Here is a 24,060-nt window from a genome sequence, read left to right on the forward strand (position 1 = left end):
GGTTGCAGATGTATAAACCTTCTTTCCCCATCTGTCCAGCGCCCTGGAATCTCTATCAGAGGGGGTAGGATTTTTGGCTGTAGAGGCCTTTACACCTTTGGGACCCTGTGAGATAGTTTCAGGATCAGCAGCAGGATTTTTGAATAGAATTTGTGGGAGTCAGGAACCATGTAATATCTGTCTGGCTTACTAGGAGCCGGAAGTAGGGAATCAGGAGCCATGCTTGATTCCAAAAACACATCAACAATGTCTAATACAGGAGGTATTGCCAAAGGTCTATGCTGAGGAAGAAGGGAATCCCTAAGCCTCTTTTTTGATTCAGAGAAATCCTGACTCTCCCAATGAAAATGTTCCCTTAAAGTATGCAAGGCTTCTTCAAAAGAATAATCCTCAGAAGGAGACGCAGATGGGATGGATTCCTCTGCATCTGAATCCTCATAGGGTGGAATAGAAAATTCCTGATCAGAAGAGGAATCAGAAGAAATGGAAACCTGATCTGAAGATTCATAATCAGTGTCTTGCCTAGGCCTCTTAGCAGGGGGGTTGGGAACCCCTGATCAAGGTAATTAAGTCCTCAGCCATTTTGATCATCTGTTTTTAGGCATAGGGGCCTGAGCACGTGGCTCATGCGTTGGTTTTTTAGACTTAGAAGATGTTTTTATCTTGTTTTTGAAGCTGGCGTCTGTTTTATATAAAAATGTTGTGGTCTGAAAACACACTCAGAAGTCGGTGTCTGCTCAGCGGCTCCGGATCCAAGGGAGAGACATCTGCGGGTTCAATACTCTGAGAATCTCGCGGTATACCGGAGTTCACATGGGTCTCGGTAGAGGCCTGTGACTCAAAAGTAGTGGGTAACAGGGGCTGCGAAAGTGCCTCACTGAGTACAGATGACTGGCTTAGGAGAAGCTTCGTCGGTTTTGGACCTCAGTCTGTCTCGGTCTTTTTCTTTGCGTTTTATGTGAATATCGGTAGTCGGATTGCTAACAGACGACATTTCAGGGTAATTAAATCTGGATCCAAAATATTTTGAAGCAAAAATATACCAATGCTTAATAGTGAGTTAGTTAAATCTAGCACAAAACCGACAGCAAGGCACGTTATGATCTGGGCCTAGGCAAGGAATACAGTACAAATGAAAATCCTTATGAGGTATTTGCTTCCCACAAGTAATGCAATTATTAACTTTTACTGACATCGGTAAGGAGCAAGAAAAAGTTTCCCCAATGGGGTACTTGGCTTTAGTTGAAGACTTTGGTTCTGAAACTCGAATGCGAAAATTTCAGGAGTCGGCTGACTGGCACTTGCGAACTGCTTCTGCTTTGGGCACCGCGCGGCAAGAAAGACGGAATAAAATGGCGTCGGCTGCATGTTTTATACCCCTGACGACCTGACGTCATGGAAGAGGAGACAGCAACCGACGCAGGACCCAAGACTTTGATATTCAGGCCGACTGAGGGCAACCTGCCAGCAGATTACCCATATGTAATGACTACAACAGTGAAACACAAAGAACATCCAGAATCTTACTGTCCCTCTGATTTGAATAAAATCTTTCATTCTGTCACTTCTCCATAAAGGAAATGTTCTCTTTAGGTAGGGGAATCATATGATTAAGTGTCTTCTGCTTCAGATTCTCATCCAGCAGAAGATGAAATATGAGTCTCATTATCAAGTCCCACACAGTCAGAATTACAACACAGCACAAAATCAGTGGTCAGTCGTCAGGATGTAAAAACAAGAAAATTTATTGTATAAAACACTATAAAAACGTTAAGCGCTTTCATCATTCAAGGACTTCATCAGAAAGTACAGTTTTGTACCTACCATAAATGTAGATGTCCGAACTGGATAGCATCTGCAGTCATAACAAGTGGGTTGTCCTGTCGTCAGGCAGCCCTGCAGTCGGCCGGATTCCAAAGTCCGGGTCCGGCTTCGGCTGATGTCGCACTCCACCCGACGTCATCTCTGTTGGTCTTCGGGTATAAAAGCATCAGCCGACGCCATTTTCCTCAGTGTTTCTTGCCCCAGATGCCAGTAGCCCTCTTGCAGGCTAAAATTTGGATAGATGCCAATGTTTCCAAATAGATAGAGGTAAACACAGCAATAAGCATATATGTACATATATACAAACAAATACACCATAAAAGACTCCCCCCCAACAGCTAGCTATTAGGAGGGTAAACACCCTAGGAGTACCACAGAGGGGAAGGAGGGAGGGTAATCCTGACTGCAGATGCTATCCAGTTCAGACATCTACATTTATGGTAGGTACAAAACTGTACTATGTCCTTCATGGATGCATCTGCAGTCATAACAAGTGGGTAGAATACCATAGCCAACTAGGGAGGAGGATAAAAGTAGATTATGGTGTGTTTAGGATCCCTTGCAGTACAGCAGTGGCAAACCCTGCTCGGGATCTGGAATATAGAGGCAAATTATAATGCTTGGCAAATGTATGCACGGAGGTCCAAGTAGCCGCCTCAATAATGTCTTTGGTTGCCACTCCTGTAAGAAGGCTGTGGTAGTGGCTGTTGCCCTTGTAGAATGAGGTCTTATGTTCTGTGGAATTGGTTTTCCATGGAAGGAGTAACAGTATCGTATGCAATTTCCTATCCATTTGGAGATTGTCTGTTTGGAAATAGCTTTTCCTTCCCTTCCTGTTGCATAGGCTACAAAAGTTGGTCAGTCTTTCTGCTATTTTTGTTCTGTCCAAGTAGTAGCGTAGCTGTCTATGTACATCCAAGGTATGCAGTATTCTTTCCCTCTGTTTTGTGGGTTTGGAAAGAAGGTAGGTAGGTGGATTGCCTGGTTTAAAGATACTCTGGATACCACCTTAGGCATAAATGTAGGATTAGTCCTCATGGACACTCTATCTTGGTGGAAGATTAGGAAGGGTTGCACTGCCATTAAGGCCTGTAGTTCTGAAACCCTCCTTGCTGAAGTAATTGCCAGTAGGAAAGCAGTTTTCCATGACAGGTGTTGTAGGTCTGCTGTTGCTGCTGGTTCAAAGGGTGATAGTGTCAACTTTTCTAGCACAAAGTTTAAATCCCAAGCTGGTAATGGTGGTTTCCTTGGAGGTTTTACATTCTTGATTCCTCTGAGGAACTGCCTGAGCAAAGGGTGCGAAAAAACAGGTGGATCAAAGCTGTATTCTGCTGAAATAGCTGATGCATGTATCTTGATGGAGGAGTAGGACAGGCCTGAATGAAGAAGTTCCAGATACTCCAGAATGTTAGGCATATCTATGTTTGACACATCTTTTCCTCTTTCCGTACTCCAAATGACAAACCTTTTCCATTTTTCAGCATAGTTCCTTCTTGTTGAAGGTCTGCGTGCTTCCAGAATAATGTCTTTAACTCTTTGGGAAAGTTCTGGATAAGCTGCTGCTATGTGATGTGCCATGCAGTCAGTTGCAGCGTTTTTAGGTTTGGATGTATGATGCTGTAGTTGTTCTGAGTTAACATCAAAGGCATCAGGGGTATTGGCCACATATTGTTCGAGACATGCTCTTCAGTAGTGGATACCAGTGTTGTCTTGGCCAGTTTGGAGCTATCAGGATTATCCTTGGACGTTCTTCCTTGATTTTTAGTAGTACCTTGTGTATCAAAGGAAGAGGTGGGAATGCATATGCTGTTAGGCCTTTCCAGTTGAAGGAGAGTGAGTCCACTTTCCATGCTAGTGGGTGGAATGTCCTTGTGCAGAATTTTTGAGCTGGTGATTGAGAGGTGATGCAATAGGTCTATCTGTGGCATTCCCCATTTCTTGAGATGGTCTTGAAGATGTCCGGGTGCAGCTTCCATTCGTGGGCATCCGAAGTGGTTCTGCTTAATATGTCTGCTAGAGTATTGTCTTTCCCGGTACAAATATTGCCTGTAACTGAATGTTGTAGCTGAGTGCCAGGGTCCACAGCTCCAAGGTCATTCTGCATAGGGGTATGAATGAGTGCCTCCCTGTTTGTTGATGTACCACATGACTGTGGTGTTGTCTGTCCTTATCATCAACTGGCCCTCTTTGAGAAATGGTTTGAACTTTTGGATTGCCAGTTTTACTGCCAGCATTTCTTTTAGATTGATGTGCAGGTGAAGTTGATCCTGTGTCCACAATCCTTGCACGCATTTGTCCAGCATGTGGGCCCCATCCTAGGTCTGAAGCGTCTGTTGTGATGGTCTGGCTTGGTTGACATCTGCGAAAGGGTAGGCCTGGGTTTGACTGGCATGCCTGAGCCCACCATAGGAACTCCTGTTTTAAGCATGGAATTAGTGGGATTTCTGTTTCTAGACTGTGTCTGTGTTGGGACCATAAATTCTTTAGGTACCACTGTAGTTTCCTCATATGTAGTCTGGCAAATGGGACCAAGATTATGCATGATGCCATGAAGCCCAAGGCCTGCAGAACTTTTCTTGCTGTTAACTTGTTCAGTTTTGTTAGTGCCAAGAAGTAAAGAGGAAGTTCTTTTGTTTTTCTGTAGTCAGGAATGCCATTTGTTGTACTGTGTCCAATTCAGCCCCAAGAATGTCCTTGTTTGGGATGGTATCAGCCTTGACTTTTGTAAATTGACTGTGTATCCCAGTCCTTGTAGCAAGTAAATGACCCTTTGTAAATCTGTTGTCAGCTTGCTTTTGTTGTCCCCTTGTAGCAGGCAGTCGTCCAGGTATGGGTAAATTTGAATTCTGTAGTCTGCAATGGGCGATTACTGATGCCAGGCATTTTGTGAATACTCTGGGCAGTAGATAAGCCAAAGGGCAATGCTGAGAATTGATAGTGCTCTGATCCTGCAAGAAATCTGAGGTATCTTCTGCAGATTGGTCGAATGGGGACGTGCAGGTATGCCTCCTTGAGATCTAGAGTTACCAGCCAAGACTCCTTGCCCAGCATGGGAAGAAGTTGCTGTAGGGTCAGCATTTTGAATTTTGGGACAATGATGTATTTATTTAAGGTGGACAGGTCGAGAATTGGTCTCCAACTTTTTTCCTTTCTTGGAACTAGGAATAGTCTGGAGTAGAACCCTTTCCTTGTTCTGCTGTTGGCACTCTTTCCACAGCTCTCATGTTTGCTAACTCCATTATCTGGCGTGAGCCTCTGTTTTTGATTTGGAGGTAGATTTGGCATTCCTCTTTGACTGGTAAAGTGGGAAGTGAAACCGTAACCTTGATCTATGGCTTGTAAAATCCACTTGTCTTTTGTTATGTAGTGCCAGTTCTTTGAAAATAAGGTTAACTTTCCGCCTAGAGGAGCTGCTATTTGTTCCCTGGTAGGCGGATTTAGGATTAAGTCACTGTGGTTGTGCTGATGTAGTGGCAGCGGCTGTGTCTGTGCCTCTGTTGTTACCTTGCCACTGTCGTCCTCTGTAGGCACCTCCTCTGGATTGGTTTCTGCCTCTGGAACGCCTATTCCTGCCCCTTTGAAATTTTGTGGAGTCAGGAAAGGACCAATTTTGGCAGGCCAGTTCCTGCTAAACCTTGGGGTTGAACCTGCAAGAAATCTTTAACAGTTTGAACAGATTTTGCCTTTTCTTCCATTTTCTTCATAACCTGCTGGGCAGGTGTACCAAACAAACTTGTCTTGTCCATAGGAGCATCTAGCAACTTAGCTTTAACATGATCCGGTAAAGCTTGTTCCTTTAGCCATGCATGCCTTCTTATCACTGTGCCTGTCATGGCTGATCTAAATGAAGCCTCCAGTGCATCATAGCCACATTTTAAGGAATGGTTGCTAACCTGTTGTATGTTATTTACCATCTCTAATACATATTTCTTATCAAGAGATTCATCAGTGGTTAGTTTTTTAGTTAACTGATCAAGCATAAACTCTTGGTATTGTATCATGTGAAACTGACAGTTTAAAGCTCTAGCTGAGAGAGTAGCTGAAGTGTAGACCTTTTACCCCATCTGTCTAGTGACCTTGCTTCCCTTTCAGAAGGAATAGGGTTTTTAGCTGTGGTCGCGGCTACTGTCTTGGGACCCTGGGATATAGTTTCTGGGTCTGCAAGTGGGGCCTTGTAAAGGTGGAGATGAGTATCTGGCACCCTGTAAAATCTGTCTGGTTTGGCAGGGGCTGGGGGTAAAGAATCTGGAGCGGAGCAAACATCATTGAAAGCATCATCCACCACAGAGAGAACAGGAGGTATAGCTAAGGGCCTGTGCTGTGGGAGGTGCAGAAAGGTCCTAAGTCTTTTCTGGAGTCTGAAAAATCCTGTTGCTGCCATTGGAACTGTTCTCGCATGGCATGCAAGGTTTCCCAAAGGAGAATTCTTCTGGTGGGGAAGCAGCTGGAATGGATTCTTCAGCATCAGAATCTTCAAAATTGGAGAAGGGAGCCTCAGGCTGGTCAGTTATGTCTGATTCATCAGCAGAATCATCAGAAGACACTGGCTCAGGGGGCTCTGCCCTAGGTCTCTTCTCTGGGGGCTGAGAGGCCCTGTCTGGGTGAGATTGAGATCCTCTAATTAAAGAAATTAAATCTTCTGCCAAAGAAAGCATTTGAGAACTAGAAGAGGGCCTGGATGTGGGTTTAACAGGCACTGATTTAGTAGTCTTGGCTGCTTTAGCCCTGGCGAAGGCCTTAATGGACATGGCAGCTGGAGGCCTAGCAGCACCACGTGCTGGGGTAGAGACATCCAAGGGGATGGTGTCTGATAAGTCAACCACCGTAGTGGGTAAAATTTCTGAGGTCGATTCAAGAGTTGTAGCAGGGGCCTCAGTTGTAAGAATAGGTTCAGCTGTACTTTGAGCAGTTTTCTCGGTTTCAGCTTGCTTTACCGTGGTTTCGTCGGTCTTTATCTTTTTGGGGTAGTCGGAGGATCCGACGGCATAATGTACGCAAAATCAGAACCGAAAACTGTTCTGCGTTGAAAGAGGCACAGGCGAACAGGCTGCTACGTCGAGGGCTGGGCCTAAACAAGGCAGACAGTAAGAGTGGAAATCTTTATGAGGTATTTGTTTCCCACAGGTTAAACAATTGTTAACTTTTTCTGACATCGGCTGAGGCAAGAAAGAGTCCCCAACGGGGTACTTAGCTTTAGAAGTCTTGGTAGTATTCGGTAGAAGTAATCTCTGGATCCGACCGACCGGCACTTGCGAACAGCTTCTGCTTCGGGCCGCAAGAAAGACTGAGGAAAATGGCGCCGGCTGATGCTTTATACCCGAAGACCAACAGAGATGACGTCGGGTGGAGGCGACATCAGCGGACCCGGACTTTGGAATCCGGCCGACTGCAGGGCTGCCTGACGACAGGACAACCCACTTGTTATGACTGCAGATGCATCCATGAAGGACATCAGTTGTACCTACATTTCACAACACTTATATATATATATATATATATATATATATATATATATATATATATACACTTCACATCACATGACACACAATGACTGAATCACCTGACATAATTAATTGCAATTAAAAATTAAAAATGCTGGACCTAATTTTCAAATTAAACTAATACTTAGTTGTGTAAGCACAACCTTAAACTAATACTTTGTTGAAACACCTTTTGATTTAACTACAGCATTCAGTACTCTTGGGTACACATCTGCCATCAATTAGAGATTCTGATTAAACCCAAATAAAGTTCAGCTGTCCTAGTAGGATTTTCCTGAGATTTACTCAGTTGCCTGCTACAGCAAAAGCCATGGTTCGCAGACCACTTACAAAGCATCAAAGGGATCTCAATGTTGAAAGGTATCAGTCAGGAGAAGGGTACAAAAAGATTTCCACAGCACTGGATATAACAGTGAAGACAGTCATCAAAAAGTGGAGAAAATATGGGACAACAGTAACATTGCAAAGAACTGGACGTCCCTCCAAAACTGATGAAAATACAAGACAAAAACTGGTCAGGGAGGCTGCCAAGAGAACAGCAGCAACACTGAAGGAGCTGCAGGAATTTCTGGCAAGTACTGGTTGTGTACTACATGTGACAACAGTTTCTTGTATTCTCCATATGTCTGGCCTATGGGGTAGAGTTGCAAGACGGAAGCCTTTTCTTACACAGAAAAACATTGAGGCCCGGCTAAAATTTGCAAAACAGTACATCAAGTCTCCCAAAAGCATGTGGGAAAATGTGTTATGATCTGATGAGACCAAGACTGAACGTTTTGGCCACAATTCCAAAAGGTACGTTTGGCCCAAAAACAACACTTCACATCACCAAAAGAACACCATCCCCACGGTGAAGTTTGGTGGTGGCAGTATCATGCTTTGGAGTTGCTTTTCTTCAGTTGGAACTGAGGCTTTAATCAAGGTGGAAGGAATTATGAACAGTTCCAAATATTAGTCACTTGGCCCAGAAGCTTCAGGTGTCTGCTAGAAAGCTTGAGATGAAGAGGAATTTCATCTTTCAACACAATGACCCCAAGCATACATCCAAATCAACAAAAGAATGGCTTCACCAAAAGAAAATTAAAGTTTTGGAATGGCCCAGCCAGAGCCCAGACCTAAATCTAACAGAAAATCTGTGGAGTGACCTGAAGAAGGCTGTGCACAAGGGATGCCCTCACAATCTGACAGATTTGGAATGCTTTTGCAAAGAAGAGTGGGCAAATATTTCCAATCAAGATATGCCATGCTGAAAGACTCCTACCCAAGAAGGTTGAATGCTGTAATTAAATCAAAAGGTGCTTCAACAAAGTATTAGTTTAAAGCTGTGCACACACAACAAAGTGTTAGTTTAAGGGTGTGCACACTTATGCAACCAGCATACTGTATGTTTGTTATTTTTTATATTTTTTTCCCCTAACAAATTTGATTTTCAATTGAATTATACAGGTTATAGGTCACATTAAAGGTGGGAAAAGCTTTGAAATTATTTACTGTAGTCTCATTCTTTTATATCACAAAAACCTGGCATTTTAACAGGGGTGTGTAAAGTTTTTATATCCAGTGTATGTGGCATTTTAAGTTCTTTTCAAAAAACGACATTTAAGCATTAATTAGCTATAAGACAAGCCCTTTTGGGAACATAGGCTCTTGCTCTAAAGTTGTGTTTAGTTCAATAAACTTGTCAGTTTTACTATTTATTGTTACAGCATTTTATCATTTATTTATGCAGTCTTCTTTGTTGCCTCAATGAATGGAATGGGTGGGGGAAGAAATAAATTTGGTTTCCTGGGAATATTTCCTACGAGTGTCCAAATGTATGGTGTTTGGAGTTGAAGCCATAGGTATCTCCTTCATTAAATGAGTCTTGGACACCCCTCCTGACTAAAATCTGATAAGAATGCCCACTCATCTCTCAGACAGTATAACTCTTGGTTCTTCCTTTCCATGTGACATAGACCAGCACTTGGTCTACTTAAAAATGTGATTATCCTCTGCCACAGTGGCCTCCAAAGGTGATGTGTTAAAAGGCCCAAGAGAAACTGGAATGTTCCAGGGTTCTGAATGTGCCCAGGTCAAGGTGTCAGTCTCAGATTAAACAGGAAAGCAGAACATGATTATTGTCAAGCACCTCTAATTTGTTTTAACCTTTGGGGTACCAAAAAAGAGGAGATTGATGTCATAGCTGTATGCACCAAGTCCTGACAAATGTCTATTCTTTAAGTGTGTAGCGAGTTTAACCTACTTCTAATGGTTTTGGGGGTGAAGTGAAGTACTACAAAATTTAACACTGTGTTCAGCCTCTAGAACATGGAACCCAACAAAATCACACACTCCTTTTCTGACAGACATATTAAACTTTGTCAAAAAGTTAAAAAGAAATAAAAAGGGTCCTTAATGGGTTACTTATCTGTTAAACCACAAATTCAGGCCAAAAGCAGTGAAGCACCACACCTGAAACTAATGTAAACCTGCTTTCACAAGTCAGGGATAGCAAATGGCAAAAACAAGCCAGCTAAAAATCCACACCATAACGTAAAAATATATCCTACAATGTATTTCATCCCTGAGCAGTGAAAGCAGTTTTACATTTGTTTCTGGTTGAGTTACTTACTTGCCTGAAAACCATGTCACCACAGCCAACTTTCATGACACTGGTAAAAGTCTGCATTTTTGGATTAGTGGCAATAAAGTTCTGTTTTGTTGAGTCGATATATCCCTCTTATGCTGGCACATCCTTTCATGCTCACAGTGGACATGCAGTGTGTGAGGAAGGTGCCTGAAGCTTTGTACACTGGTCTAGTATATGGTATCCTTGGCAGAATATGTCCCACCTTCTTTCTGAATTCATGTTCAAGCAGTTGTGTATTTGTTGTATAACATCTTGTTTAATTTTTTTCTCAATATTCTAACCACTGTATGCTACATCATTTGTAAAACTCTGATTTTACTCCTTTCATATGTTCTATGCTCTTTGCACAAAATAGCTATGTTTATATAACTTTTTACTATGTATCTGGAGCTTTTCTCCTTGGGCCTCTGCGGAAAACAGTCACCTTGTGTCCAGTCGGACGAATACGATAAACAAATGGAAAATAAATATGTAATGGATACAGAGGTAATGATCTTATGAAGAACATCCTGCATAAACCAATATCTAACCTGTCATAACACTTTCCATGCAGCAGAGATTTGGCATAATTATCGAGGGATTTTACTGGCTCAGACTCATTCAGCCCCTGTTCTGCATCATCCAAGGTCAGGAAAAAGGCTCCTTTCTCCACAGCATCTAAAGACTGCCGGTTCTTTCCACTTTGGAAATAGCTCTTGCGTGCCTTTGCCCATGGTAGCCTAAAAGAAAAGGGGAAAAAACACAAAAGTCTGTAAACAAAATGTGAATACGTGGAGGGAGCTATTTGCAGAGAAAGGAAAACTTCACTATTCCATAACTAAAGGAAAGCAAACCATCCGAAGTGATTATCCTACTAAAAGAAACACCCAAAAGACAGATCCTTCACCTGTACTATCAGGAGAAACTTGAAGTAATAGTCTGAAGTATTCATGGCAGATGGAAATGTAACCTAAATCTAATAATTACAGCTAAAGACCATTGCTATAACTCCTCCACATCAGATTAAAACTTGTGGTAACAGCAAAATATTTATATTACGACTTGTCTTTTTCCCTCAAGTTAACAGCCTTTCTAAACATTGTTTTGAAGAACTCCATTCAATCTACACATTCTTCCGACAACAGTCCCTTTTATTTTACTTAATGTAAATAGGCTGGACCCAGTGGTCCCTTTTCAGCTATGATCTGATACAGTATTAGTAAAACATTATACAGTCACACAGTAGTAAAGTACAGTTTTTTACCTACCATAAATGTAGATGTTCGAGTGTATACCCTGCTGCAGTCATCACACTTGGGTTATCCTGCCGTCAGGCGGTCCCCACAGTCGGCCTGAATTCCAAAGTTTTGGTCCGGCGTCAGTTGCTGTCGCTTCTTCCCTGACATCAGTGCGCCAGGGGTATACGAGAGGCATCCAACGCCATTTTCTTCAGTTTTTCTTGCCCCAGATGTCAGGTGACCCCCCAAATGGTGGTCAGTAGATAGTACCAATAATAAAAAGTGTAGCATAAACAAAAAATCCCTCCAGCTATAAGCAAATACACCACAAAGGTTGTAACATATTTTAAGGTATAGCAAGGTCTTAGTTAGGTCAAAGGGGATGGAGGAAGGGTAACCTGGACTGTAGTAGGGTATACACTCAAACATCTACATTTATGGTAGGTACAAAACTGTACTATGTTCATCGCGTTACCCTGCTTCAGTCATCACACTTGGGAAGAATCCCAAAGCTAAGGATGGGAGGTGGAGTCAAACAGGATTAGAGGAGGCTACAAGGCCCTGCAAAACTGCAGTGGCGAAGCCAGCTCTAGTCTTAGAGTAAAGTGGTAAGTGGTAATGTTTGGTGAAGGTGTGTACTGAACTCCAAGTTGCAGCTTCCAGAATATCCTTAGTTGGCACCCCCCTGAGGAAGGCTGTAGATGTAGCTGCTGCCCTGGTAGAGCGGGGCCTTATGCTAGCAGGAACTGGTTTTCCATGGTGGGTGTAGCAAAAATGTATGCAATGTCCTATCCATTTGGAAATGGTCTGTTTTGAGATAGCCTTTCCTTGTGATGCTGTAGCATAGGATACAAAAAGCTGGTCAGATTTTCTGAAAACCTTAGTTTTATGCAAGTAGTAACGTAGCTGCCTGTGAATGCCCAAGGAATGTAGGAGTCTTTCTCCTTTGTTCTGTGTATTTGGAAAGAAGGTGGGTAAATAGATGGTTTGATTTAGAGCCACACTGGATAACACCTTAGGCATAAAGGAGGGGTTAGTTCGTAGAGAAACTCTGTCTTGATGAAAAATGAGGAAAGGCTCTACTGCCATTAGTGCCTGAAGCTCTGAAACTCTTCTCGCTGAAGTAATTGCTAGCAGCAGAGCAGTCTTCCATGATATAAACTTTAAGTCAGCTGAGAAAGCTAGCTCAAAAGGAGGTAGCGTAAGCTTTTCCAGAACAAAGTTGAGGTCCCAAGTAGGTGTTGGTGTTCTCCTGGGAGGCCTAATGTTTTTGGCCCCTCTGAGAAACTGCCTTAGGAGTGGATGTGAAAATAAGGGAGGATCCGTGTTGTAGTGAGCTGAAATAGCTGAGACGTGGATTTTAATAGATGAAAAAGAAAGCCCTTTGTGTAACATCTCAGTTAAATATTACAGATTCTGAGGTATGTCAGGCTGAAGGGTATTTTGGCCTTTAGCTTGGTACCAGGCGCAAAACCTTTTCCATTTGTCTGAGTAGACTTTCCTGGTGCTGGGCCTCCTGGCCTCCAGAATAACATCCATAACAGCTTGTGAGACAGGAGGTGGCTGGTTGCTTAGGTGATTTGCCATGCAGCCAAGTTTAAGGTTTTGAGCTGGCTGCGTAGAATCTGATTGTCTTGCTGTGTGAGCAGATAGGTAATTTGTGGTAGAATCCATGATGGGCCCTGGGCCATATTCCTTAATAGTGGGTACCAGTGCTGGCGTGGCCAGTCTGGGGCAATGAGCATCATTCGGGGTCTCTCCAACCTGACTTTCAGCAGCACCTTTGTGAGAAGGGGTAATGGAGGAAAGGCATATACTGTCAGCATTTTCCATCTGAATGAGAGTGCATCCACTTTCCAAGCTCGATGGTGAAAAGTCCTTGTGCAAAATTTTGTTAGTTGATAGTTTTGGGGGCTGGCAAACAGGTCTATGTCTGGGAGCCCCCATTTTTGAGTTATCATTGCAAATACTTGTGGATCCAGTTTCCACTCGTGGGGATCCATGATGTTTCTGCTTAGGTCGTCTGCCAATGTGTTCTTTTTTCCTGGCAGGAATTGAGCTTGTAATTGAACTTGGTAAGCCAGTGCTGTGTTCCACAAGGTCATTGCTTGCCTGCATAGAGGGTAGGAGTGTGTACCCCCTTGCTTGTTTATGTACCACATTACTGTGGTGCTGTCTGTCCTTATGATAAGCTGTCCTGGATGTAAGAGGTCCTTGAAGGCTGTCAGAGCATTTTGTACAGCTAGCATTTCTTTTTGATTGATGTGCAGATATCTTTGATCTGTAGTCCATCTGCCTTGAATGCACTGTCCTGCCATGTGTGCCCCCCAGGCATAGTCCGATGCATCTGTTGTCATAGTTTGCCTGGCTGGGGGAAAGGCTGACCCTTGTTGAGGTGACATGCCTGTGACCACCATAGAAACTCCTGTTGAAGGCAGGGAATGAGAGGTATCATGGTTTCCAAGCTGTGGCTGTGTTGAGTCCATACGCTTTTTAGGTACCATTGTAATTTCCTCATATGCAGTTTTGCAAATGGTATTAGTAGTATGCAAGATGCCATGAAGCCCAAGGCCTGCAAATTTTTTCTTGCAGGGAGTTGGGTCTTTGTTGCCATTGCTCTGAAGTATTGAGTTAATTGTAGTTGTTTGTCTGGTGTCAGATAAGCCATCTGGGCCGTTGTATTCAAGCTGGCACCTAGGAATTCCATATTTTGTGAGGGCACTAGTTTTGATTTCTTTTCGTTTACTGTGTACCCTAGGCAACTTAGAAGATGTTTTACAAAAGCCAGGTGTTGTAAGAGAATGTCCTTGCTTTCTGCTTGGATGAGGCAGTCGTCCAGGTATAGGTATATTTGAATTCCTCTGTCTGCAGTATGCAATTACTGGTGCCAAGCATTTTGTGAAGACCCTTGGCGCAGTAGGTAAGCCAAAAGGCAGTGCAGAGAATTGCTAATGGGTTGAACCTGCAATGAAACAGAGGTATCTTCTGCAATTTTATTCCAACACCTTCTTGAACCACAAGCAAAACACAGAAAACACAAGTCCAAGCACTTTTACCAGTATTCCTTTTTTTTAATTCTTCTTTTATTTGCACTAGATGTGGTACCTCGGCCTTTCGCCTTCACGGATCACAAAACGTGTATGCTTCAAACATCTTTTTATACATATGCATACACATTCAGAAGCAATTAGAGCAAACAGCTTATCCAATTATACAATTATTCAATTTTAACAATTAAATCAACATTACATCAAATTCATCACATTTTACTGAAAATATTAATAGCAATAATAATCATAGCAATATTTATTTTTTTACATACATTATCTAATAAATTTATATACAATTTTTTTAATTAGATATCATATTACAAAAAACTTTTTTATTAACAACACTAATATATAACAAAAATAAATTATTGTACTATTTTTTTCTTTTATTTCTTATTTTAATTTAATCAAATCTAAATAGCCAGTTCTAAACTGAGTCCAAAAGGCTTTAGAGTTCCAAATTTTAAAATCATCTTTGTCTCTAATTCAAGTAACTTATAGAGATAATCATTCTCTCCCATGGAAAAAGGTTTACCCAAAACACAAAATTTAAGACAATCAGGGGAACCACCATGTTTCTGAACAAAATGTTGGGCCACAGGACTACCTTCACTATGATTTCTAATGTCTCTTAGGTGCTCTAACACACGAATTCGCACCATTCTTTTTGTTTGCCCAATATACCAAATGTCTAAACATGAACAACTTAATGCATACACAACCCCTACAGATCTACAGTTGAAGTGAAATTTAGGATTAAAAGAAACACCACTGATAGTATTCACATTTCTTACCCTATCACATAAGCTACAATACCCACATGGAAATGTACCAAGGATCATGTTACCAATTTCATTCCCTTTGAAACAGTTGAAATTTAATAACTCTTTTAGATTTTTTTCCCTTTTGTAAGAGAAAGTAATATGCTCAGGGAACAAATAGCCAATTTTATCATCTTATTTAATTAAATACCAATATTTCATTACTATTCTCCTTATTTCATCTGAAAGAGGAGAAAATTTAGTTACAAAAAAACAATTTTCCTTGATCAGTATCTTCAATACATTTTTTAACTACCACTTTTTCCTTAGTATATTTTAATTTCTTATACCTACAGGGCCCCTCATAAGTCTCCCCAAGAACTTTCTTTTTACACTTTAATAATTCTTCTTTATCATAACCTCTCTCTCACTTGATCTCATCTCCACATTATTCAATTCATTTTCTCTCTCTCCTAGATCAGTAGTATGATGTAATATCCTTTGAAATTCACCTAAGGGTAGCGACCGTAATAAATGTCCCGGATGCATGCTTGTAGCATGTAGAAACATATTTACTGCAGTATTTTTCTTAAATGGTCTAAAACCTATTTGATTTATGTCACTATATAGCATTACATCCAGACAGTTAATTTTTTCCCTACTAAGATCATACAAAAAAGCTAATCCATGTTCATTAGTATTTAAAGTCTCAAATTGCCAATTGCTTCTGAATGTGTATGCATATGTATAAAACGATGGTCGAAGCATACATGTTTTGTGATCCGTGAAGGCGAAAGGCCGAGGTACCAGATCTAGTGCAAAAAAAAAAAAAAAAAAAAAGGAATACTGGTAAAAGTGCTTGGACTTGTGTTTTCTGTATCTTCTGCAATTTTGTCTAATAGGGACATGCAGGTATGCCTCCTTGAGGTCCAACGTTACTAGCCAAGCTTTCTTGCCCAGAATGGGAAGAAGTTGCTGTAGTGTTAGCATCTTGTATTTGGGTACTTGCAAGAAGGTGTTTAAAATTTAAAGGTCCAGAATGGGTCTCCAAGCATTGTCCTTTCTAGGGACTAGAAAGAGCCTCGAGTAAAATCCTTGGCCTTGCTCCTGTGTAGGTACCAGCTGAATGGCTCTCATGTCCATGAGAGCTGTAATTTGTTTTTATGCCTCTGCCCATTGATTTTGTGGCAGGTTTGGCATTCCTTTTATCCTTGGCAAGGTGTGGAAATGAATCTGTATCCTTGTGAGATAATGTCTAGGACCCTAATGTCTAGGACCCATTTGTCCTTTGTGACAATGCGCCAGTTGTCTGCAAAAAGTGCTAATTTTCCTCCCAAGGGAGCTGCCAAGAGAGTTTTGCTTGGCAGTTTGAGGTTTAAGTCATTGTGTTTGCCTTCTAGTAGTTTGGGACCTGTCTTCTCCTCCCTTCTGTGTTGCAGTGCCCCATTGGCGAGGTTTGTAAGAGATTTGTGCTTGTCCTCTGCCCCTTGGGCACCTGTATTTACCCCACTGTGGTCTGTCAGAAGCTGGAAAGGACCAACTTTTTGTTCGCCAATTTCTGCTGAAGCGTGGGGACTGTACCTGTAAGAAATCTTTGACCGTCTGCATAGATTTTGCCTTATCCTCCATTTTCTTTAAAACCTCCTCTGCTTTAACCCCAAATAAGACATCCTGCTGTAAGGGTGCATCTAGTAACTTTGCTTTAACATGATCAGGCAGAGATTGTTCCTTTAACCAAGCATGCCTACGTATAACAGACCCAGTAACAGCTGCTCTAGAGGAAGCTTCCAAGGCATCAAAACCACATTGTAAAGTATGTTTGCCCACCTGTTCAGCTGCATGCAACAGATCCTGCATTTCCTTGGATTCAGACTGTTGAGGGTGCGTGCCCATCTTTTGTTTTATTTGAAACATTAGGAATTGCTGGTATTTAAGCATGTGAAATTGACAATTTAGTGCTCTCATAGCTAGAGTAGCTGAGGTGTAAACCTTCTTCCCCCACCTATCTAGTGCTCTGGAGTCCCTTTCAGAGGGTACAGGATTTTTAGCCATAGAAGCCTTAGCCCCTTTGGGACCCTGGGAGATTGTCTCTGGATCAGCAACAGGGCTTTTGTATAGGAATTTGTGAGAGTCAGGCACTCTATAATATCTATCTGGTTTGGCTGGAGCAGGAGACAGAGAATCTGGATTTAGACTAGATCCTAAGAAAACATCATCCACAATGTCTAAAACTGGGGGGATAGCAAGTGGTCTGTGCTGGGGGAGTAAAAGAAAAGTACAGTTTTGTACCTACCATAAATGTAGATGTCCGATAGATATGCAACTGCAGTCATAACATATGGGTTGTCCTGCTTCAGGCAGCCCTCGGTCGGCCGAATTCCAAAGTCTGGGTCCGGCGTCGGCTGGTGTCGCCTCCTCTCCGACGTCACAACGGCTGGAGTATAAAGGCATCGGCCGACGCCATCTTCTTCAGTGTTTCTTGCCCCAGATTCCAGGTGCCCTCCTAGGAAGGCTAAATTTGGTAAATGGATAAAAATAATCCAAACATGCACCACAGTAATAAACAGATACACCATAGGAAATACCCCCAGCTAATGGGATAAGGGGTAGGGACCCAAAAAAGAAGGATACAGAGGGGTAGGAGGGTGGGAAAATCCGACTGCAGTTGCATATCTATCGGACATCTACCTTTACGGTAGGTACAAAACTGTACTATGTCCTTCAAGAATGCAACTGCAGTCATAACATATGGGTTGAATACCATAGCCAAGCTGGGGGTGGATGGATCTATGATAAGGATAGTGTAGCTAAGATCCCCTGCAGGACTGCCGAAGCAAAGCCTGCTCAGGATCTGGAGTATAAAGGCAGGTTGTAGTGCTTGGTAAATGTATGCACGGAGCTCCATGTAGCAGCCTCTAGAATGTCCTTTGTTGCCACTCCTCTTAGGAAAGCTGTGGAAGTGGCTAAAGCTCTGGTGGAATGTGGCCTAATATTGGCAGGCACACCTTTTCCATGGAATGAATAGCAGAATCTGATGCAATGTCCAATCCATTTTGAAATTGTTTGTTTGGAGATTGCTTTTCCTTGTATTCCAGCAGCATAGGCTACAAACAGTTGGTCAGACTTTCTGGTGGCCTTAGTTCTGTCCAAGTAGTAACGTAGTTGTCTGTGTATGTCCAAGGTAAGAATGTAGGCAGGTGAATAGCTTGATTTAGAGACACCCTGGAAATAACTTTTGGCATGAATGTAGGATTTGTTCTTAGAGAAACTCTGTCTTGATGAAAAATGATGAAGGGAGGCACTGCCATGAATGCCTGAATCTCCGAAACTCTTCTTGCAGATGTGACTGCCAATAAAAAGACTGTCTTCCATGAAAGAAATTGAATTTCTGAAGTTGCTGCTGGTTCAAATGGAGGAAGAGTTAATTTTTCCAACACATAATTGAGGTCCCATGCAGGTACAGGCTGTCTTCTGGGAGGTTTGATATTCTTTATTCCTCTTAGAAACTGTCGTAGCAAAGGATGTGAAAACACTGGAGGGTCACAGTTATATCTTGCTGAGATTGCTGAGGCATGAATCTTTATTGAAGAGTATGAGAGTCCAGTATGAAATAGTTCTGCCAAGTATTCTAATATCTGAGGTATACTCGGTAATGTTGTGTCCTGACCCCTGTTGGCATTCCAGATGCTGAATCTCTTCCACTTGGCCAAATAGGTTTTTCTGGTGGAAGGTCTGCGTGCTTCCAGCAAGATCTCTTGAACTGATTTGGAAAGAGAGCTAGGTGGAGAAATCATGGTAGCCTCCAGGCTGTCAGGTGTAATGTTTTCAGGTCTTGATGTACAGTCCTGTAATTGTGTTGTGTTAAGAGCAGGGGCCATAGGGTCAGAGGCCATGGTTTGGTCCGAGTTATGGTTAATAGCAATGGGTACCAGTGTTGCCTTGGCCAGTCTGGAGCTATCAAGATGCCTGATGGTTGTTCTGCTTTGATCTTCAATATCACCTTGGTCAGCAGAGGCAGAGGAGGGAATGCATACATTTTCAGAGAATTCCAGCTGAAGGAGAGAGCATCCGTTTTCCAGGCTACAGGATGGTGAGTCCTTGTGCAGAACTTTTCCAGGTGATGATTTAAGTGGGAAGCAAAGAGATCTATGTCCAGTCTTCCCCATGTCTTCGTCAGTTGAGAGAAAATGTGAGGGTGCAGCATCCATTCGTGTGGATCCATAAAATTTCTGCTCAGCTGGTCCGCCAGTACATTGTCCTTGCCTGGATTTGTTTTCTTTTCTTGGAACAAGGAACAGCCTTGAATAAAATCCCTGGCCTTGCTCCTGAGGAGGAACCCTTTCTATTGCTTTTATACTTAACAGTTTGGAAATTTGAGTGAGCGCCTCTGCCCTTTGATGATGTGGCAGGTTTGGCATGCCTTGTCTTATTGGTAATGTGTGGAAGTGGAATCTGTAACCTTTGTCTATCAAATTCAAAATCCAGTTGTCCTTGGTTAAGATATGCCAGTTTTGAGAGAATAAGGATAATTTTCCGCCCAAAGGTGCTTCTCTTTGAACCTTTGTAGGCGGTACGAAAGTCAAGTCATTGTGATTGTCCTTGTGGTGCAGCTGAACTGTCTGCGCCACTTCTTTGATTTGGAGGTTGCCATTGGCGGCCCCTGTAAGATCCTCTGTATTGTCCTCTACCTCGGGCACGTCTGCTTTTTCCCCTTTGAAACTTGTCTGAGCCGGGGAAAGACCAATTCTTTGAGGGCCAGTTTCTGCTGAATCTGGGTGGTTGAACCTGAAGGAAATCCTTGACTGTCTGTACTGACTTTGCTTTTTCCTCTATGGATTTCAGTACATCTTGTGCATTAGCATCAAACAGCTTCTGTTTTTCCAGAGGTGCATCAAGTAACTTTACTTTAACATGGTCAGGCAAAGACTGATCCTTTAACCAAGCATGTCTACGAATCACAGCCCCAGTCATAGCTGCCCTGCATGAAGCTTCCAATGCATCATAACCACACTGAAGAAAATGGTTATTAACCTGCTGAGTGTTATGTATATGATCCTGCAATGCCTTTTTATCAATAGGCTCGGGAGAGGCTAACTTTTTCTGTAAATCATCCAGGAGAAAATCTTGGTACTGAAACATGTGGAAAAGGCAGTTAAGAGACCTCATGGCTAGGGTAGTAGAGGTATATACTTTTTTACCCCATCTCTCCAGGGACCTAGCGTCTCTGTCTGCTGGCAGAGGGTTTTTGGCAGAGGAGGTAGCCACTCCCTTGGGGCCCTGTGAAATAGTTTCTAGATCCACAGAGTGGGCCTTAAAAAGGTGCTTGTGAGTGTCAGGAACCCTATAATATCTGTCCGGCTTGACAGGAGCAGGAGGTAGAGAATCAGGGTTAGCACTGGAGTCAGAGAAAACATCATCCAAAACATCCGTACCAGGTGGAATAGCCAAAGGTCTGTGCTGGGGAAGCTTGAGGAAGGTACGAAGCCTTTTCCTGGAGTCAGAGAATTCCTGGCCCTGCCATTGAAAATGTTCCCTCATGGAATGCAGGACTTCACCAAAAGAGAAATCCTCTGGAGGGGAGGCAGAGGGAATTGATTCCTCAGCATCAGAGTCCTCGTAGGCCTGGAAGGATTCTTCTTGGGTATCAGAATGCTCAGAATCCCCAGAGGCTTCATCCGAAGAGAGGTCGTCCGCCTGCTCAGTTCTAGGCCTTTTCTCTGCAGGTGGCTGAGAACCCCTCTCCAGATGAGGCTGAGTCCCCCTGATAAGGGAAATAAGATCTGCAGCCAGAGACATGATCTGCTTATCAGATGAAGGGGCCTGGGTAGCAGGCCTAGGATGGGCCTTGGCCTGACTGGCGGCCTTAGCACGTGCAAAGGCCTTGATGGACATGGAAACAGGGGGCCTAGCAGCCCCGCGTGTAGGCGTAACCTTGTCCACAGAAATGGTGTCGGGTAGATCCAGAACTTCGGTTTCCGGAGGAAAGTCAACAACCGGCACCGGAGAGATTTCTGAGACCGAAGGTCGTGTTAACGCTGTGTCGTCAGCCTGGAGCGGTGGATTTACCACTTCCGAAGGGACCGGAGCACTAGCAGAGGGTTTAGGAGTAGCATCAGTAGTGGACGCGGGCCGAGGGTGTCGGTCCCGGTCCTTGCGTTTTTTAGCAGATTGGGTTGTCGGTTGATCCGACGGCATGATATACGCAAAAGATTCACCGAAAAAGTTCTCGGCGAATTCTGCCCGGCACCTGAGAGTGCGCTTATTAAAGCAAGCACAGGCAGCACAGGCCGAGACGTCGTGGTCTGGGCCCAGGCAAGGAAGGCAGAGAGAATGAAAGTCCTTATGAGGTATTTGTTTACCACAAGACAAACAATTATTAACTTTCTCAATTTGTTCTGACATCGGCTGAGGCAAGAATAAATGTTCCCCAACGGGGTACTTAGCTTTTAGATGACTTCGGTACTGAAAACTCAGGAGCTGACCGACCGGCACTTGCGAACTGCTTCTGCTTCGGGCACCGCGCGGCAAGAAAGACTGAAGAAGCTGGCGTCGGCCGATGCCTTTATACTCCAGCCGTTGTGACGTCGGAGAGGAGGCGACACCAGCCGACGCCGGACCCAGACTTTGGAATTCGGCCGACCGAGGGCTGCCTGAGGCAGGACAACCCATATGTTATGACTGCAGTTGCATTCTTGAAGGACATCTCTTGGAGCCTTTTCTTTGAGTCGGAGTAGTCCTGACCTTCCCGGTGGAAATGTTCCCTCATGGTACGTAAGGTGTCCCCAAAGGAATAATCTTCAGGGGGAGAAGCTGAGGGAATGGAGTCTTCAGCATCAGAATTTTCATAAGGGGGAAAGGAGTAATCCTGTTCCTCAGAGGAGCCTGAGGAAACAGACACTTGATCTGAGGAGGCATAATCCTCCTCTTGTCTAGGCCTTTTGTCAGCGGGGGGGGGGCCCTGATGAAAGAAATTAAATCTTCAGCCATTTTAAGCATCTGATTCTTAGGCATAGGGCCTTGACCTGGAGACTGAAGTGTAGTCTTTTTTGGTTTTAGAGGAGTCTTAAGCTTACCATAAGATTTTATGGTGAGAATAGTCGGTCTGAAGACACTTTCAGAAACCGAAGGTGTTTCTACATTACCGGCTTCTCCTACTGCAATGGCGTCAGCAAGGCATAAAGAAAATGGCTGTGTCGGCCTAGAACTATTTGCTGGAGAATCCGAAGCGGTCTGTGGATCCAATTCAGCGGTAGCCAGGGGCTGCGTAGGCGTCTCACTGAAAACCGGAGAACTGGCGACCGGCCCAGCCGAAGGCTCGGAGTCTGGCTTGGATCTAGGCTGCCTTTCTTTATCTTTGCGTGTTTTTATGCACGCCGGTAGTCTGTTGCTCCGACGGCATAGTGTAATTAAATTTCCTACCGAAGTAGTGTCGTGCAAAATCAAAGCGTCGCTTTATAGTTCGCTTATTGAACCTAGCACAAAATCAACAACCAGTGACGTTGTGGTCTGGGCCCTAGGCAAAGTATACAAAAAGAATGAAAGTCCTTATGAGGTATTTGCTTCACACAAGAAATGTAATTGTTAACTTTTTCTGACATCGGACTGAGGCAAGAAAAGGTTCCCCAACGGGGTACTTAGCGTTGAAGAGTTCGGACTGAAACTCGATTCAAAAATCTCAGGTGTCGGCCGACCGGCACTTGCGAACTGCTTCGGGCACCGCGCGGCAAGAAAGACTGAAGAAAATGGCGTCGGATGCCTCTCATATACCCCTGACGCACTGACGTCAGGGAAGAAGTGACAGCAACCAACGCCGGACCAAGACTTTGGAATTTGGGCCGACTGCGGGACCGCCTGACGGCAGGATAACCCAAGTGTGATGACTGCAGCAGGGTAACACAATGAATATCATTGCAGTGCAAGACAGCTACCACCTATCCAACACAATAGAGCAACATAAAAAAAACTGCAGGACTTTACTGTAACAAACTGAACAAGATGCTGCTCTAATAATCCTCTAGTGACAGTACAAGTCACTGTTATGTAGCATGAGGACAAAAGTAAGGTAAAGAAACTGCTATTTCATATCACAGCTTTCCCAAACAAAACTGAGATCAAAGACAAACACAACATATAGCCCAGTGACTACTTAGTTTCAAAATTTTGACAATGTGTAGGAAATGTTGCAGCACTACTTATTCCAAGTCCATTTCTCCATCAGACAATGAAATCCACAAACAACAAACTGTTATAACCTTTCCCACAGATCTACAGTTTTAAGGGGAGTCACCCAAGACGTTGATGGGCCAGACCCAAAAGCTTCCAGGAACACTGACTCCTCCTGGGAAGAGTAATCTGAGGACCAATCACCTTTGTGCCAGAGGATTTCTAAGATGTCTCTGAATGAGGCATCATCTGGTGGAAACCTTGGGGACCCCTCCTCTTCATTGAAGTCAGTGTCTTTGGTTCAGCGACTCCTGAGGGGAGTTTGTTTCCTCTTGCATGTTCTCTTGCAAGAATCACCTTGGTGAGATGGCCTGGAGAGGTGTCTGAAGAGAGGGGACTATCTGGATGCATGATGGAGCAGGCTATTCCTGTATGACAGGTCTCTGTGATCAGAGCTTGGACCACATGGCAATAGGGCTGTAGGATCTGAAGAAGAAAGAGTATCCAGGTCTCTTGCATAACAGAAGACCACCTCAAAAGCAGGAGGACCAGGAAAAGTCATAGCTGGATACACCGGCACTGAAGCCCCAGATGCCACTATGCCCCGACCCTGCCTTGAAGGGGAAGTCTGACCTGAACTGTCCAACGAAGAAGCCCTAAGAAGCAGGGACAGCTCCAACAAACACTTTGAGCCAGAGACTCTTCCTGGTCCAAAGGAATCGGTTTAAGCAAAAAAAAAAACACAAAGGATGGATGGAAATTTGTTCTTTTAGGTTTATATTTATTCATTCATATATATTTTTTGTATTGGATAGGAATTTTACGATCAGTGCACTTTAAGGTAATGATGTAACATTACTTGATTGGAATAGTGATTTTGAACTGACGTACGTAAGTGGATGTTTGAATTTTAAA

General features: G+C 43.3%; 1 protein-coding gene across 4 annotated transcripts in view; it reads right to left on the reverse strand.

The window, feature by feature from the left end:
• Positions 1-24,060, reverse strand: part of CPT1C (carnitine palmitoyltransferase 1C) — a 1,701,035-nt gene that overhangs the window by 692,699 nt on the left and 984,276 nt on the right. For all 4 annotated transcript variants that reach the window (XM_044083414.1, XM_044083412.1, XM_044083411.1 and 1 more), the window contains exon 11: positions 10,485-10,673. In XM_044083414.1, the coding sequence (XP_043939349.1) occupies positions 10,485-10,673 (189 nt within the window). The remainder of the gene's footprint in view (positions 1-10,484; positions 10,674-24,060) is intronic.

This window comes from Protopterus annectens, chromosome 9.part0 (assembly GCF_019279795.1).
Source record: "Protopterus annectens isolate FY-2018-M chromosome 9.part0, PAN1.0, whole genome shotgun sequence".
Taxonomy (NCBI): Eukaryota; Metazoa; Chordata; order Ceratodontiformes; family Protopteridae; genus Protopterus; species Protopterus annectens.